Below are 13,559 nucleotides of genomic sequence, written 5' to 3'. Positions count from 1 at the left end.
CTGTAATTGATGACTATTTACAACATAATTCCTGCTAGTCCCCAGAAGGTCGCCATCCACTGAGCTGAGAGCCATAATGCAGTGCCCTCAGGGGACCATCGCCAGTTCCTGACTTGCGCTTAGGACTTTAGAATTCACAAAGCTTTTCTTTTTCCAATATCAACTCATGGGAGAATTTCCAGGATTCCATGTTTGAGACATGGATGATATTCTTCCTTCAAATCTCGAAAATAACACACAGCCACTCTGTGTTTGGTACACAAGGGAGGACAGAAACAGACAGATGTACGAAAGCAGATTTGATAACTTCTCTTGGAGATGAGCACAGAGACCTATGGACAAGAACACTCACTGCAGTGAGACTTAGGAGGGAGTAACTGGAAGGAACTGAAGCATGCAACAATACGGTGGTTAAACATAAACCATGGAGCAGTCATCATCATGGAAAACTATGGAGGCTTTAGGAAGCATGCTTTTGAGGAATATGAAATGCCACGGGAAAATTTTCAAAAATAGCATTAAAAAGAAAGATATTTGTGTAAGTGTGTGTGCATATACGACTTATTTTTTATCACCATCTCTACTGTGCACATTCTCTACAATGAATGTGCATTATTTTTGCAATCATAAACCACAACTGTAAACAAATAATTCTAAAAGATGTTTAGATGATGGTGGCGCCCTATATTTCATATATGTTTCTCTCGCCTGGGATTGCAACCTGGCTCCTCTTTCATATGTAATTTACATGACCTTGGACCAGTCACTTCATCTCTCTGGGGCTTGGTTTTCTCAAAAATAAAGAGGGGACAATATCTCTGAATTCATGGCATGGTGGCATATTAGATGAAATGTGCAGGAAAATGCCTAACCCAATTCTCGCTTAAACTGATCACGCAGTAAATGCCAGTTCTCTTTAAAAAAAAAAAAAAAAAAGCAAAAGCTGCAATACTTACAGCACTCTGGTGTGAGTTCTAGTGTAGAAAAGGTCATGGGGTCAGGGTATTGATGTGTAATTGACCCAGGAACAGTTTCCTGGGCTGCCCCAACAAATGACCACAAACTGGGTGACTTAAGACAACAGAAACCTAGGGAGGAGGCCAAGATGGCGGAGTAGAAGGACGCTTGCAGCACACCCTCTCCCACAAATACACCAAGACTCACATCCACAGACCCACTCAGCCAACCAGAGCACCTGTGGAACTCCAACAAAACATCGTCCTTTTCAAAAGATAGAGACGCCAAAAATCTGGTAGGAGAAAAGGAAAAAAGAAAGAAGAAAAGGCAAAACAGTGCGGGACGGGTCCCGCGGTGAGGGAGCGGCAAAGGAGGACTGGTGCTAGTTCACTGGGTATCCCCTCTCCAACTGAGTGGCCAGTGGAACGGAGGGGGAGCCTCCGAGGCTCCGATCTGTACAGAGCAGCCCTTGACCGACAGAATTAAGTTAAACGGGCACAGAGGGTCGCTGCAACACCCAGTCCCAGACGCCGGCCGGCAGCTGGGGGCTGGGCCAGGCTGTCCGAGCCGGGCGGAGGACAGGGACGGCTGCGCTGAGGCGGCCGCGGGGGACTGCAGGGAGCTGCGCGCCATTGGTGTGGGTGCACAGGGCAGAACAACCTGGGCCCTCCATAAAACAACATGGCTGATGTGCCCTGGGGGGAAGGGTGCATACCCCCATCTCTGAAAACCCACAGAAAGTTTTTGGGGGAAGAGAGGCGGGGCTCAGGCACAGCTGCCATATCCTCCAGCACTGAGCACCCAGGCCAGGGCTGGGGCGAAAGTGAAACCTGCATTCGCACCTAAGGACTTAGCAGGCTCAAAGGCCAGATGGAGACTTGTCTACAGACCGAGGCAGATAGGATCCTTCCGTCCTGGTCCCTCAGGGAACTTGCTCCGCCAAGACAAACAAGGAGCTGGGTTTTGGCCCGGAGCAGGGACGGGGCTGTTTCTTGGTCTTCCCCGAGCCCACCTACGGAGCGCACAGCGGCACAGAGCAGCGGAGCAACAGGCTCTGGGACAGGGCGGGCGGCCTCCCTGCCTTTCCGGCAGGAATGCAGCCCCTGACCCTGGTGCTGGGAGGGGGCGTGACCTGTCCTCCTACCTGGCCAGTCTGCAACATCTGACTGTAGCATTGGGAGGGGCAGTGACCCGCCCACCCATAGCAAAGGAGAGCTGCACCTGACCCAGTGTTGGGAGGGGGAGCGATCTGCTTGCCAACAGGCACTGGGAGCAGCACAGATGAAGGCGCCAACGGAGGGCCTTTGGAAGCTGAGCTTCCAAAACAGGGCAAAGACAGACAGACTTCGCATTAAGAGCACACAGTCTCCAGGAGAACACCACCCCCCCTTTTTTTAAAATCTGTTTTTACCTGTTCTATTTTCTATTACCCTTTTAATTTCTACTTCTTAAACAATTATATATACTCCCAGTTTTAATTCCTTTTAAAATTTTTAAAAATATTTTTATTATTATTATTTTTAAAAATCCACATCATTCCATTTCTATTTCTCTTGGTTTTGATGTCCTGTTATCGATTATACACAGATTTCAAATACATTTTTCCCTCTTTTCTCCTTTTTTAAAGGTTTTTAAAAGACGTCTCAACCCGATTGCTATTCTGCTTCAACTTGCTCTTCTATTATTCATTATACACTGTTTTCAAACCTTTTTTTCTCCCTTCTTTTAAAATTCTCTTTCTTTCTCTCTCTCTTTTTTTTTAAGTGTTATTCCTACATAGGCATTAGATAGATAAATAAATAAACTTCATAAGCACCACAATAGATAACTGATACTCGATAAACCACAGTGCCAGAGAGGTAGGAGCAAGATGAAGAAGCAGAGAGACCATTCCCATTTAAAAACAAGAGAAATCCCCTGAAAGAACGATCAATGAAATAGACATCAATAGCCTACTAGATCAAGATTTCAAAAAAGGAGTGATCAAAGTACTGAATGAACTAAAAGAGATAGTGTTTAGAGATATAAAATATGTCAAAAATTAAATGGAAGCTATAATGAAGAGCCAAGTAGAATTGGTAAACTCATTGGCTGAGATGAGAAATGATCTAAAGGCTGTGCAAAGCCGACTAGATAATGTAGAGGAACGAGTAAGTGACCAAGAAGACAGGACAACAGAAACCACCCAATCAGAACAGCTACAAGATAAACAAATAAAAACAAATGAAAATAGCATAAGGGACCTATGGGATAATATAAAGCATGCCAATCTTCGCATAATAGGGGTCCCAGAAGGGAAAGAAAGATCAAAGGGGATTGAAAAGGTACTGGAAGAAATCATGACTGAAAACTTCCCAAACTTAAAGAAGGAATCAGATATCCAAGTACAGGAAGCTCAGAGGGTCCCAAACAGGAAGAACCCAAATAGACCCACACCAAGACATGTCATAATCAAGATGGCCAGAGTCAAGGATAGAAAAAGATCCTAAAGGCAACAAAAGAAAAGCAAAGAGTGAGTTACAAGGGAACCTCCATAAGGCTCTCAGCTGATTTCTCTACACAAACACTACAGGCCAGAAAGGAGTGGCAAGATATATTCAAAGTCCTGAATGAAAGAAAGATGCAGCCTAGGATACTTTATCCAGCAAGGCTATCCTTTAGGATAGAAGGAGACAAAGATTTTCACAGACAAGAAAAAACTAAAAGAGTTTAGCAACACTAAACCCATGTTAAAAGAAATATTGAAAGGTCTACTCTAAATAGAAAAGCAGCAGGATGCTACAGAAATGAGAAACTCACAACTGGAAAGTTGATAACTCATAAATTACAAATAAATACAAAATTGTAAAAGAAGACATCTAAATCACTAGACAGTGGGAGAAGGAGGCAGGAAAATATATAATTTTTTTTCTTTCTTTTTAAAATTTTTTGTTCTCAATAGGATGCGTTTGAGATCATGTTACTATCAATTTAATAAAAAACAGTTATAGTAATGGGCTAATAGACTTACAAAAAAGGGTAACCACAAGCCAAAAACTTACAAGGAAGTCACAAAAACTAAATAAAATCCATGATAATACAAAGGAAAATTACCAAACCACAAAAGGAAGAAGAAAGGAACAAAGAGGAAATACCAAATCAACTGCAAAGATAAGTTCAAAATGGCAATAAACACACATCTATCATTAATTACTGTAAACATTAGTGGACTAAATGCTCCAGTCAAAAGACAAAGAGTGGCAGACTGGATAATAAAGCAAGAACCTTCAATATGCTGCATACAAGAGACCCACTTTAGGGAGAAGGACACATATAGATTGAGAGTGAAAGGATGGAAAAGGATATTCCATGCAAATGGAAAAGCCAAAAAAGCAGGTGTAGCAGTACTGATTTCAGACAAAATAGACTTTAAAACAAAGGCCATAAAGAAAGATAGAGAAGGACATTTTATAATGATTAAAGGAGTAATACAAGATGAGGATATTACACTTGTTAATATATATGCACCCAATATAGGAGCACCTAAATACATAAAACAATCACTAACAGAGATAAAGGGGGATATTGATGGGAATACAATCATAGTTGGAGATTTTAACACCGCATTAACATCACTAGACAGATCTTCCAGACAGAAAATAAATAAAGCAACAGAGAAATTAAATAATACAATAGAAAAATTAGATTTGGTGGATATTTTCAGAGCATTACACCCCCCAAAAATAGGATATACATTCTTTTCAAGTGCACATGGAACATTTTCTAGGATTGAGCATGTACTTGGGCACAAAATAAACCTCAACAATTTTAAGAAGGCAGAAATTTTCTCAAGCATCTTTACTGACCACAGTGCCATGAAACTAGAAATCAACAACAGAGAAACAAAAGAGAAAAAAAGGAAAGCATGGAGATTAAACAACATGCTATTAAAAAACCAATGGGTCAATGAGGAAATCAAAGCTGAAATTAAAAAATACCTTGAGACAAATGAAAGCACAACCACACAAAATTTATGGGACACTGCAAAGGCAGTGCTAAGAGGGAAGTTTATAACGATTAAGGCCTTCCTCAAAAAAGAAGAGCAATCTCAAATAAACAATTTAACCCACCAGCTGAAAGAACTAGTAAAAGAAGAACAAAGCAGAAGGAAGGAAATTATAAAGATCAGGGAGGAAATAAATAAAATAAAGATTTAAAAAAACCACAGAAAAAAGTCAATCAACCCAAAAGCTGGTTTTTTGAAAAAGTAAATAAAATCGACAAACCTCTGGCCAAACTCACAAAGAAGAAAAAAGAGAGAGCACAAATTAGCAAAATAAGAAAGGAAAATGGAGAAATTACAACAAATAAAATAGAAATACAGAATATCATACGAGAATATTATGAAAAACTATATGGAACCAAATTGGATAACCTAGAAGAGATGGACAAGTTTCTGGAAACATATAGTCCACCAAGACTGAATCAAGAAGAAACTGATCACTTGAACAAACCGATCACTAGAAATGAAATCAAAATGGCAATAAAAAACCTCCCTACAAATAAAAGTCCAGGACCGGACGGCTTCACCGGGGAATTCTACCAAACATACAAAGAAGAACTCATACCAGTCCTTCTCAAACTCTTCCAGAAGATTGAAAAGGAGGGAATACTCCCAAACTCATTCTATGAAGCTACCATCACCCTGATACCAAAATCAGGCAAAGACACTACCAAAAAAAGAGAATCATAGGCCAATATCACTGATGAACATAGATGCCAAAATCCTCACCAAAATATTAGCAAATAGAATCCAACAACACATAAAAAAGATTATACATCATGACAAAGTGGGGTTCATCCTAGAGACACAAGGGTGGTTCAACATACACAAATCAATCAATGTAATACATCACATCAACAAGAGAAAGGACAAAAACCACATGATCTTTTCAATAGATGCAGAAAAAGCATTTGATAAAATTCAACACCCATTTATGATTAAAAACTCTCACCAAAGTGGGTATAGAGGGAACATATATCAACATAATAAAAGCTATATATGACAAATCTACAGCCAGCACAGTACTCAATGGTGAAAAACTCAATAGCTTCCCACTAAAATCTGGGACAAGACAAGGATGCCCACTATCACCACTCCTATTCAACATAGTCTTGGAAGTCCTAGCCACAGCAGTCAGGCAAGAGAGAGAAATAAAAGGGATCCAAATTGGAAAAGAAGAGGTAAAAGTGTCACTATATGCTGACAACATGTTACTAATATATAGAAAACCCTAAAAGGTCCACACAAAAACTACTAGAGCTGATCGAAGAATTCAGCAAGGTAGCAGGTTACAAGATTAACATTCAAAAATCAGTTGCATTTCTTTACACTAACGATGAATCAACAGAAAAAGAAAGTAAAGAAACAATCCCCTTTAAAATAGCACCCAAAGTAATAAAATGTCTAGGAATAAATCTAAGCAAGGAGGTTAAAGAATTATACACAGAAAACTATAAGCCATTGATGAAGGAAATTAGACTTTAAAAAATGGAAAAATATCCCATGCTCTTGGATTGGAAGAATCAATATTGTTAAAATGGTCACACTGCCCAAGAAAATCTACAGATATAATGCAATCCCTGTCAAATTACCCAGGACATATTTCACAGGACTAGAACAAATCATAATAAAATTTATATGGAACCATCAAAGACCTAGAATTGCCAAAGCATTACTGAAGAGAAAGAAAGAAGCTGGAGGAATAACTCTCTCAGACTTCAGACAATACTGTAGAGCTACAGTCATCAAGACAGCATGGTATTGGTACAAAAACAGACATATAGACCAATGGAACAGAATAGAGAGCCCAGAAATGAATCCACAAACTTTTGGTCAACTAATCTTTGACAAAGGAGGCAAGAATATACAATGGAATAAAGACAGTCTCTTCAGCAAATGGTGTTGGGAAAACTGGACAGCAGCATGTAAATCAGTGAAGCTAGAACGCTCCCTTACACCATACACAAAAATAAACTCAAAATGGATCAAAGACTTAAACATAAGACAAGATACAATAAACCTCCTAGAAGAAAATATAGGCAAAACATTATCTGACAAATCTGACATACATCTCAAAAATGTTCTCCTAGAACAGTCTACTCAAGCAATAGAAATAAAAGCAAGAACAAATGGGACCTAATGAAACTTACAAGCTTCTGCACAGCAAAGGAAACCATAAGGAAAACAAAAAGACAACCTACGGAATGGGAAAAAATTTTTGCAAATGAAACCAACAAAGGCTTGATCTCTAGAATATATAAGCAGCTCATATGACTTAATAAGAAAAAAAACAAACAACCCAATCCAAAAATGGGCAGAAGACTTAAACAAGCAATTCTCCAAGGAAGACATACAAATGATCAATAGGCACATGAAAAAATGCTCAATATCACTAATTATCAGAGAAATGCAAATCAAAACTACAATGAGGTATCACCTCACACCAGTCAGAATGGCCATCATTCAAAAATCCACAAATGACAAATGCTGGAGAGGCTGTGGAGAAAAGGGAACCCTCCTACACTGCTGGTGGGAATGCAGTTTGGTGCAGCCACTGTGGAAAATAGTATGGAGATTCCTCGAAAGACTAGGAATAGACTTACCATATGACCCAGGAATCCTGCTCCTGGGCATATATCCAGAAGGAACCCTACTTCAAAATGACACCTGCACCCCAATGTTCATAGCAGCACTATTTACAATAGCCAAGACATGGAAACAGCCTAAATGTCCATCAACTGATGACTGGATAAAGAAGAGGTGGTATTTTTATACAATGGAATACTACTCAGCCATAAAAACTGACAACATAATGCCATTTGCAGCAATATGGATGCTCCTGGAGAATGTCATTCTAAGTGAAGTAAGCCAGAAAGAGAAAGAAAAATACCATATGAGATCACTCATACATGGAATCTAAAAAAAACAAAAACAAAAACAAAAACAAACAAACAAACCATAAATACAGAACAGAAATAGACTCATAGACATAGAATACAGACTTGTGGTTGCCAAGGGGGTGGGGGGCGGGAAGAGATAGACTGGGATTTCAGAATTGTAGAATAGATAAACAAGATTATACTGTATAGCACAGGGAAATATACACAAGATCTTATGGTAGCTCACAGAGATAAAAAAGGCACAATGAATATATATATGTTCATGTGTAACTGAAAAATTGTGCTCTACAGTGGAATTTGACACAACATTGTAAAATGATTATAAATCAATAAAAAATGTTAAAAAAAAAAAAAAAAAGACAACAGAAACCTGTTCTTTCATGGTACTGGAGTCCAGGAGTCTGAAACCAAGGTGTTGGCAGGGACATACCACCCCTCCCTTCCCCAAAGGCTCTAGGAAGGATTCTTCCTTGCTGCTTCTGGCTTCTGGTGTCTGCTGGGAATCTGTGGGTTTCTTTGGATTGTAAACATATCACTCTAATCTCTGCCTTTGGCTTTACATGGCCTTCTGCTCTGTGTGTCTATAGGTCTCCACTCCTCCACCCATAATGCTGTATGAGGGCTCAGGATAACCAGCAAGACCTCATCTTTGCTTGGTTACATCTGCAAAGACCCTATTTCCAAATATGATCACATTCATAGGTGCCAGGGGTTAGGACTTCCACTTATCTCTTTGGGGGACACAATTCAATCCATAACAGACCCCAACCTTCTCTCTATAAATATCAGCAGTTAGAGCAGAGCAGAAACACACTACGGAGGGCCCAGTGGCACCAAGGAAAAGGGCAGCACCACCCTGGATCTGTGCCTGCTCCCCTGGCAGGCTGATTGGTTGAAGTATTCCGGTCTGTATGCCTGTGTATGTTGTCTCTGGATTTTCCCCAATACCTGTCCTTTCCAATCAGGTAACTAACTAGGCTCTTTGTATTTCTCTGCTCTAGAGGTTTGTGCAGGATGGAGAGAAGAAGCTGCTTGAAGCCAAGGGCTCCTTCTTTCCTTTTTTATTTTTTCTTAAAGTCTAAACTTACTGAAGAGATTATGCTGTGGATCCAAGAAGGGCTGGGGTGAGTTGGGTGTGCTTTTGAGGGCCAGGAAGGAGAGGGGAGAAGTTCCTACACTGGGGAGAGGAAAGGGATGGATGTGCTGGTGATGGATACGGACTGCTCGTTGGCAGTACTTGAGGAGGGATGCTGGGTGATGCCCCTGGGCTGGCTCAACTCAGGACCAGGACTCCAAGCCTGGGAACGAAGCAGCAGAATTACTAGACCCAAAGGGATCACAAGGAATGGGACAGCAGGCTTCTCAGAGGAAACCACAAAGGCCTGCCTAAGTCCCAGGATATTTGCTGACCCCCAGGGAAGGGGGAGACCCAATCACACCTACAATGTAATGTCTGGCTCCCTGGAGGCTTAGAGTCAGATTCAAGTTGATGCAAATACAGCTTTTCTTATGCACCCAGGTTTGCAGCTTGAGGTCCAGCCCTACTTCATTCTGACAATGTCCTACCAGTATCAGGAGGAAATAGAATGAAACCTCCCAGCCCCACTGCCTCTGGCTTCAGCCTCTTTAAAAGGACATTTAGAGCACTTACATTTACCCTCAGCACCCCTGAGACCCTTCTACAGGGCCCTGGGCTGGATCTCAGGGTGGACATGTGGAAACTCATGCTGAGGTTGGGGAAGTCAGAGCTGGGAACCAGTGGTAGCTGTAGTTAATTCCAAAGGCAAGACAGAGGCTTAGAGAGAAAGTCTGTGGGCACAGTGACCCCCATTCCTCTGTGATAGCCTCAGTGAAGATGAAGTGGGTGCAAAAGCAGGTCTGAAGCCTGGAATGCTAGCCGGAGGGCTTTTCCCATAGAGAGGAATGAGGAAAAGAGTGTGACGGTGGCTGTGTGCAGCACTGAATTAACAGAGTTAAGGTGGAGGAGGTGTTCTCCATCAGGGGTAGCATGGATCCCCGGTATTGAAAAGTCTCTCTGGGACCATCAGGGACCCACAGTAGACCTCCCGCTGGAAGGTTCACCTGTGTAAAGCAGCATCTGGGGTCAGGTGAGCATGAAGGAGGGGACAAGGTTCCAAGGTGCTCTCAGACTTACAGTCCCAGAGACTGCAAGAACCAGAAAAGCACCGAGGGGAACCAGCACTGATGAAGCCCTCCTATGTGCAGACACATTCTACGCACACAGGCATCATCCCACTGAAGCCTCACACTGGTTCCCATGTTAATTATGGGGAAATGGAAGCAGAGGGATTAAGGCCCAGAGTCACTCGGCCGTGGTGGAGGATTGGAACAAGTCTATGATAAGGACTTTGAAAGCAAAGAGCAGGACGCTGGGAGTGAGATCATCCGAGGAGTCTTTCTTCTGACCAAGGGGGGACATCTCCCTGAGAAGGAGTAAATGAGCTGAGACCTGAAGAAACCAGGCAAGTGAAGAGTGGAGAAAATGCCTGCAGTGAGTGGGAACAGCATGTGCAAAGGCCCTGAGCCAGGAAAAACCCTGACATGTCCAGGAAACTGAAACATGATCCGGGTACATGAAGCATTTTGAGAGAGAAGAAAAGGAGGCTCAGAGAAGACACTAGATCATGCAGGACCTTGCAGGCCATGACAAGGAGTTCAGATTTCACTCTGTGCACCAGGGGAGGTGCCCAAATGACATATACTGACTGACCCATAGTTTAGCACAGAGCTTGTCACACGGAAAGGGAGCAGTAAAAGGTTGTGGAACATCTGAGTAAACAGAGTCAGACTAGATTTCCAAAAAGATGGAAACTGCTGGCTTTACAGAAGGAAGAGGAAGGCTTCAGCCTTTGCCCATGAGGAAGAGCAAACAGTTTTGCCTAATCCAAATTCATTTTCATGCCTCTCTGCCTAAGAAGCACACGGAGCCCCTGAAATCCACAGGCGCATCACGACAGAATAATTTCGGTGATCATTATCAAATGCCTCTATTCAGAAAAGCTCAGAAGACTGTATTAGCACACTCGAATGTTTATGAAATGACACTGTGCCATAATGAGGGGCTGAAAATATTAAGATGAGAAGCAAGGGTTGCTCCCCCCAGGGGAGAGCGTGGCATGGTGGGAAAAGCAACGTCACCCGGGTGCTGGGAAACTTGGTTTCTGATTTGTGAAATGGGAGGGTAGCAGCAAAGACTTAAAATGTGTGATCAGTTAATAAGGGGCCCAAAGGCATTTAATAATGTTTATCATTCATTTCTCCATTAAAGAAACACTTAAAAGCTATCTGCCCATTCATCCGTGTGTCCATCCAACAAGATGGTATTTCGTACATACTGTGCATGATGCACGGAATTAAGCACTAAGGATGAAGCTGGGACTAAGACTGTCATGGTCCCTGTTCACATGGAACTTCGCCTCTGGGGATACAATGTACACTGAACAAACAGCTGTGATGCGTGTCCCTGAGGAAAGTGCAGGGTGCCAGGGGGGCCATCTGCAGAAAGAGCTGACCCAGACCTGAGCATCCTCAGGAGTGAGGCACGAGCTGAGATACCGAGGGCAAGTTCAAGAGAATGGAGGAGCAGGTTCTCCGGACAATGCCAATCCTATGTGAGTCCCTGAGGCAGGAAAGGGTCTGGAACATTCTGGGAATGGACAAAAGCCAGGGGAAAGGAAGCACAGCAGGGAATGGGACCTGGGGAGGCTGGACCAGCTCTGCAGGGCCTCGGAGGTCATAGCAGGGCGTCGGACTTTTCTCTCGGAGCCAGAGGAAAGCCTCAAAAAGATTCTAGGCAGAAGGTGGGTGGGGACAATGAAAGGAAGAGGTGACATGAACAGGTCTACCTTCTAGAACAGTTTCTGGCTTCTGTGCAGAGAGTGGGTTAAAGTCATAAGAGGAAGCCAGGAAGCCTGTGTGAGACTTCTGGTGACCCAGGCGAGATGTGACAGTGGCACCAGGGCAGAGGTGGCAGAGAGAGAGAGGTGTGCAGACTTGAGATGGGCTCAGGAGGTGAGGGGCAGGACGGAGTGACTGACTGTCAGGAAGGGCAGGAAAGAGAGACGTGGGACCCCTGGGTTTCTTGATCAGCACCTGAGTGATGAAGTGGCCTTCTGAGACAGGGAGCACTCGCGTGTGAGTAGATGGAGATGAGTCAAGGGTTCGATTTGGGGCAGGTTGAGTCTGGAGGGCTACAAGACCCCACAGGGCTTCCAGTGGGCTAAAGAGCATGTGCGCACACACACATACACACACACACACACACACACACAACACACACACGTGCACACTGTAAAATCTGAATTAAGTAGACCAACATCAAAGATGGCCATGCAGAGCACAGCAGACTCTCAAGGTTAATACAGCTGGAAGAGTATAGAACAAGGCTGAAGACCGCCAACATTTAATGGCCTGAGAAAGCAGACAGAGGAGACTAAGAAAGAGCACCAGGAGGAGCTGGTAAAAAAAACTAGAGGGTGTGTGGGTTAAAGGGAGGAACCATAGAGAATGGCCTATTTCTCCAGCAACCAAGTATCTTTACAACCGTACTTACCAGGGATCACGTTATCCAAAGAGGTGGTCTTAGAGGTCCCAGAGTTGCAACTCTTCCTGGCTGACGTCACCAGGTAAGCCTCTTCGAGGTTCAGCTCACACAGGCATGCCCCACCCTAAATGTGTTCACCCTGCATCTAGACCTCCTCCAGTTGTGCCTCCCCTAGAATACATGAGGTGTAACTCTCACAGGCCTACCTCAGGCAGGCATCCATCAGGAATGTACATTAGGTCTTCAGCCCCTGGCTAAGGATAAACTTGGCACTGAGGATGTCAGAACCTCAACTTTATGAGCAACATCTGGACTGTAGAAATTTCCCTGCATAAATGCAAGCTGCATCTATGTGATCTGATAGGAGAGAAATGACCTCAATTCTTCAGAAGCTCTTTCTTCCCTAAAATCCCACTGCAGTCAGGCTCTCACACAAAACCCAGTGATGCCCCCACTTATAGCTAATGCTTAGAATCTCAAAGTGAAAAGTTTCCTGAATCCGGGTGACATATGATTTCTACCATATCCCTAAGAATCCACTCAGCCTTGGTTTGCATGCTTCTGGAGATGGGGAACTTACTACCAGCAAAGTGATCTACTGCCCTCTCAGGCAGCTCCATCCAGAAGGAAGTTTCCCGCCACAAGTCACCATCAGAGCTGTCGTCACAGTCTCAAACACAGCTGGTCACATACCTGTGGGCACCGCAGGGTCCAGCATTGGCTTCTCCCATGTGTTGATCTGCTCCCAGGTAAACCCATTGGTGCCCAGGGCCACGCTATAGCCACAGTTGCTGTAATGCCCATCAAAGGAACAGCCGCCTGCAGACAAAAGAGATATGGGTAAATATATCCTTGAGTCTGAGGCTTGGTTCATTACCCCCGTCTCATCGGCTCTTCATTTACAGCAGTGAATTTTAAACTCTGGAGAAGATTAAAAAAAAAAGGCAAGCAAATTGGATTTTTATATTTGCTTTGGTGCTCTCAGGAAAGACATTGGCATCTGCAGGCCCCCCTATTTAAAAAAGTTAATAAGGCTACTTACATTGATTTCAATCTTCCTTCCTGAGAAAGTAAACAACAACGTCTCATTCTAAGT

At 43.1% G+C, this 13,559-nt stretch overlaps 1 protein-coding gene across 8 annotated transcripts in view; it reads right to left on the bottom strand.

Moving 5' to 3' along the window:
- The window catches only part of PTPRT (protein tyrosine phosphatase receptor type T), a 939,599-nt gene that overhangs the window by 678,596 nt on the left and 247,444 nt on the right, over positions 1-13,559 (bottom strand). For 6 of the 8 annotated variants that reach the window (XM_031433788.2, XM_031433792.2, XM_064475672.1 and 3 more), the window contains exon 2: positions 13,157-13,282. In XM_031433788.2, the coding sequence (XP_031289648.2) occupies positions 13,157-13,282 (126 nt within the window). Of the gene's footprint in view, positions 1-13,156; positions 13,462-13,559 lie in introns of those variants that run through there. The other 2 variants (XM_064475673.1, XM_064475674.1) reach the window with 1 other exon arrangement.

This window comes from Camelus dromedarius, chromosome 18, assembly GCF_036321535.1.
Source record: "Camelus dromedarius isolate mCamDro1 chromosome 18, mCamDro1.pat, whole genome shotgun sequence".
In the NCBI taxonomy this organism is placed as follows: Eukaryota; Metazoa; Chordata; class Mammalia; order Artiodactyla; family Camelidae; genus Camelus; species Camelus dromedarius.
Note: the sequence above shows the minus strand (reverse complement) of the source record. Positions and strands in the feature narration are given on the sequence as shown.